Here is a 4,066-nt window from a genome sequence, read left to right on the forward strand (position 1 = left end):
CATCATTCATTTATGTTATAAATATCATGCCGTCTTCACGCTAACCTTCTACTAACTTTTGATAAAAAGCTACCCAAAGATTCGTATTCAACATGCTTAACTATGAAATTGTTTTCTAAGATCCGGAATTTAGTGACGGATCCAGAAATTGTTTTTTAGATTGTTTGTTTCGGTTGATTCTCACTATTTTTTTTTTCCATTTTTGTTGCAGCAAAGATGAAATCAACGTCGTGAATCGTCAGGAGTCGGATGTCTCCATGTAGTGATTCATAGGGATGAGCTCGGTATCGGCCGGTACCGAATATACCCGGTACGGTACGGTTCGGTACCGGTACGGTACCGGTATTTGAGGATAAAAACCGGTAAATACCGGTACCGAACCGGTACCGAAAATGTCAAAAGTCGGTACCGAATCGGTACCGAAAAGGTACCCGGTTTGGTAAATTCGGTACCGGTACCGGGTCCATTTTACTAATCCCTAGTGATTCATGTCCTCCCTCTTACCACACAATGAGTATGACCCTAAAAAGTGTTACAACCGAGTAAAATGACACAAGTGAAGTTGCTAAAACTATAATATAACTTTATCATAGTGAATTTATTAACTCATACATGTGGCAGAAAGATGGCAAAAAGTTCACATGAAATAGTTGAACATAGATCTCAACAACACACGATCGTGTGTTTCGTGATATTAAAGGCAACAAAGGTGTACTTTCTTTGTTCTTTTTAAAGAAACACCTTTTATGATTCATAAAAATAAATAAATTAATTTATAAAATCTTTATATGATTACTTTGTTCTCACTCTTGAGTAAAACATTATCAAACCAAAGAGGTTGAAGAGATTAGTTACAAAATATAATAAATATTCATGAAGAAGATGACCCTTCATCCACCATAGAAAGAAGTTGCTTCAAGACAAACCCATTTCACCAATTCTACCATAAACAAACCCACCATTTTTAATGTCACTCAATCACCATATCACCACCACCTCCTCTCATGTATCCTTTACGTCGAAAAATCTCCCCCTTTTCTGCCTACACCGCGGCCATGAAACACCGCAAAAACAATAACCTTTCGGTTTTTGTTGTCATCTTTTCGCTTATCCTATTTGGGCTCTTCATGTACAATGAAGATGTCAAGTCCATAGCCGAATTCCCATTCACCGCGTCAAAAATTGAAATCGCTTCCACCACGACTTTAGTGGTGGAATCTAAAAGAGTGGAGGATAAGGGGATTGATATGCCGGTTCATGTGGACAATGCGGTGGAGGAAGAAGTTGAGGACGATGAAGAGGAGGTCGAATTGCCACCCGAAGAATGTGATTTGTATGATGGAAAATGGGTTTTTGATGATTCAACACATCCATTGTATAAAGAAGATCAATGTGAGTTTCTTACTGCTCAAGTGACATGCATGAGAAATGGGAGAAAAGATTCCATGTATCAGAATTGGAGGTGGCAACCTAAGGGTTGTAACTTACCCAAGTAAGATTCTTGTATCACTTACATTAAACAAAGTAACAAACAATTAAACAAACAAACTAAACGTTTATAGAAAAATTCCATCGGTAAAATCCACTCATAGTAAAGCTATTAGTAGAGTCTAGACACTGAGAGAGTGAGACGAGGACAAACTTTTCCTCTTTAGTCTATTCTGAGGATAGAAAGGCTGCACCTGCTGACACCCTGACCCTTTTCATTACTTTCATCAAAACTAAAAATAAAAAGGGAATTTGTAGGATTGAAATTGAATTAGATCTTGACATATTTGTTTTGGATATGAAGATTTAGGGCGAAATTATTGCTGGAGAAACTGAGGAACAAGAGGCTAATGTTTGTCGGCGATTCATTAAATAGAAATCAATGGGAATCGATGGTGTGTTTGGCACAATCCATTATTCCTCCAGGAAGAAAGAGCTTGATAAAAACCGGCTCCCTTTCCATTTTTCGAATTGAGGTTTCTCTCTTTGATCTATTCATTTGTTTTTTTTTTGGTGTCATATTTGAACATGAAAATCGTGTTAGATACAAAAACCTAAGCACAACTTGTATATTCAATGGCTGGCATGGGCCTAGCCCGTTTAGACTTTATCATCATTTGTACAAATCTAATTTGCAACTAATAAAAAAAAAATCAATGGTTGAAACTGACACGACCTGTTTATAGTTTATCATGATTCTTAAAAAATTAACAGTTTGATGTATTGTAGGATTATAATGCGACGGTGGAATTTTATTGGGCACCATTTTTGGTAGAGTCGAATTCGGATGATCCAACTATGCATAGCATATTGAATAGAATCATAATGCCCGGATCCATTAATAAGCATGGTAAAAATTGGAAAAACGTCGATTATTTGGTCTTCAACACCTACATTTGGTGGATGAACACCTTCGCCATGAAAGTCCTGTGAGTTTTTTATTTTATCTAAATCTTTCAATTTCAATATTTTTTTACAATAACAATTAATATAAAAATAAAAACATCAAAAAATTGTTAATCTTTTCAATATAATATTCTAATAAAAATTAATAATACAGGAGAGGATCATTTGACAAAGGAGATACAGAATATGATGAGGTTGAAAGGCCCATTGCGTATGCAAGAGTTTTGAAGACATGGGCTAAATGGGCCGACAAAAACATTGACCCAAACCGAACCATGGTTTTCTTCAGCAGCATGTCTCCTCTACATATAAAGTAATTTTTTTTACTCTTAATGTTTAAAGTTAAATAAGATAAGTAAATAATCTTCAAGATTTTTTTTTTTTTTTGTTTTTTTTTTTTTGTTTTTTTTTGTAGGAGCTTGGATTGGAACAATCCGGATGGCATCAAATGTGCAAAGGAGATTAGTCCAATTCTAAACATGTCCATGCATATAAACGTGGGCACGGACAGGCGGCTCTTTAGGGCGGCAACTGATGTGATTCAGTCGATGAAGCTTCCGGTCCACTTCCTCAACATAACTTCGCTTTCAGAATACCGTAAAGATGCACATACCTCGGTATACACCATTCGCCAAGGCAAGATGCTGACGGATGAGCAAAAGGCGGATCCAAACACTTATGCGGATTGTATACATTGGTGTCTTCCTGGGTTACCTGACACATGGAACGAGTTTCTTTATACGCGTATCATTTCTCGCTCTTGACCTTTTGAATTTGATCTTGATTGGTGCAAGCCAATTCTGATCTCATTTGTTTATTTACCTTCGTTTAGGCATTAATTTTGGTTTTTTTTCGCGTACCTTGTATCTTGTGAGAGGGCAATTTTACGTTTTTATATTTTGTTTTTATTTTTATTATGAAAATTTTTGTTTAGACGTTGGGTCACAAATGCAAAGTGAAATTGTCTCTCAATGTACAATGAAATGTTGAAAGACGAAATAAATGAATGCACACATTGTAAGCAGGTGTGTGTCATTTCAGTTTAAAGTTTGGTTGGCCAATAAATAGGATGTATATGTGTTATGGGTATTTTATTTTTAACTAAAGATCTGGTGGTCAAACGAACTATACAATATGTTTGGTATTGATTGCTTAGGAGGCTACTCTGAATCGGTCAGCACTAAGCGTGTTTGATCCACCAGAAGAAAATCACTTTTTTTAATTTTTTTAATGACAAAGATTACTTCTACCTTACGTTACACCAATTAATTAAATAACTCATTTTGCTTTGATTTGAACCTAGGATCTCTCCTCTAAGAGACATGAACCTCTACCAAGTGGGTTAGCTCGACATTAGCAAGAAGGAAACCACTTAATCGGGCAGTAAGACTCTTACCGATTAAGTTTCAATATGAGGTTGAATGAAATTGTTACCCCATTGCCTCTTCACCTATGTTCATAACCCTCACCCAGCTACTCACGCATCACCTCCTCAACCCGCCACCACTTCCTCCACCACCACATCGACGTACTCTTACTGAATCAGCACTTACCGATTCAGAGCCTTTTACTAATTTAGAGATTACCAAACAACCTCTTAGAGTAAATTATACACAGTTCATCTCTATGAAGAAGTAAATTTTTTCTTCATCACTTCTTTTTTTTTTTTTGA

General features: G+C 36.2%; 1 protein-coding gene across 1 annotated transcript; it reads left to right on the top strand.

Annotated features, from left to right (window-relative positions):
- Positions 1–840: 840 nt before the first annotated feature.
- On the top strand, positions 841–3,441 carry LOC110868997 (protein ESKIMO 1). The gene is made up of 5 exons (XM_022118283.2): positions 841–1,492; positions 1,793–1,964; positions 2,218–2,417; positions 2,549–2,707; positions 2,810–3,441. Exons 1-5 carry the CDS (start codon positions 1,005–1,007, stop codon positions 3,156–3,158), a joined length of 1,368 nt encoding a protein of 455 aa, XP_021973975.1. The 5' UTR covers positions 841–1,004; the 3' UTR covers positions 3,159–3,441.
- Positions 3,442–4,066: the final 625 nt, after the last annotated feature.

This window comes from Helianthus annuus, chromosome 7 (genome assembly GCF_002127325.2).
Source record: "Helianthus annuus cultivar XRQ/B chromosome 7, HanXRQr2.0-SUNRISE, whole genome shotgun sequence".
In the NCBI taxonomy this organism is placed as follows: Eukaryota; Viridiplantae; Streptophyta; class Magnoliopsida; order Asterales; family Asteraceae; genus Helianthus; species Helianthus annuus.

Bases quoted from the DNA above. Each gene is read 5' to 3' on its own strand.
- LOC110868997 (XM_022118283.2), top strand. From the start codon at position 1,005: ATGTATCCTTTACGTCGAAAAATCTCCCCCTTTTCTGCCTACACCGCG. The intron at 1,493-1,792 runs GTAAGATTCTTG...TTGGATATGAAG, and splicing joins AAGGGTTGTAACTTACCCAA to ATTTAGGGCGAAATTATTGC. The intron at 2,418-2,548 runs GTGAGTTTTTTA...TTAATAATACAG, and splicing joins ACCTTCGCCATGAAAGTCCT to GAGAGGATCATTTGACAAAG.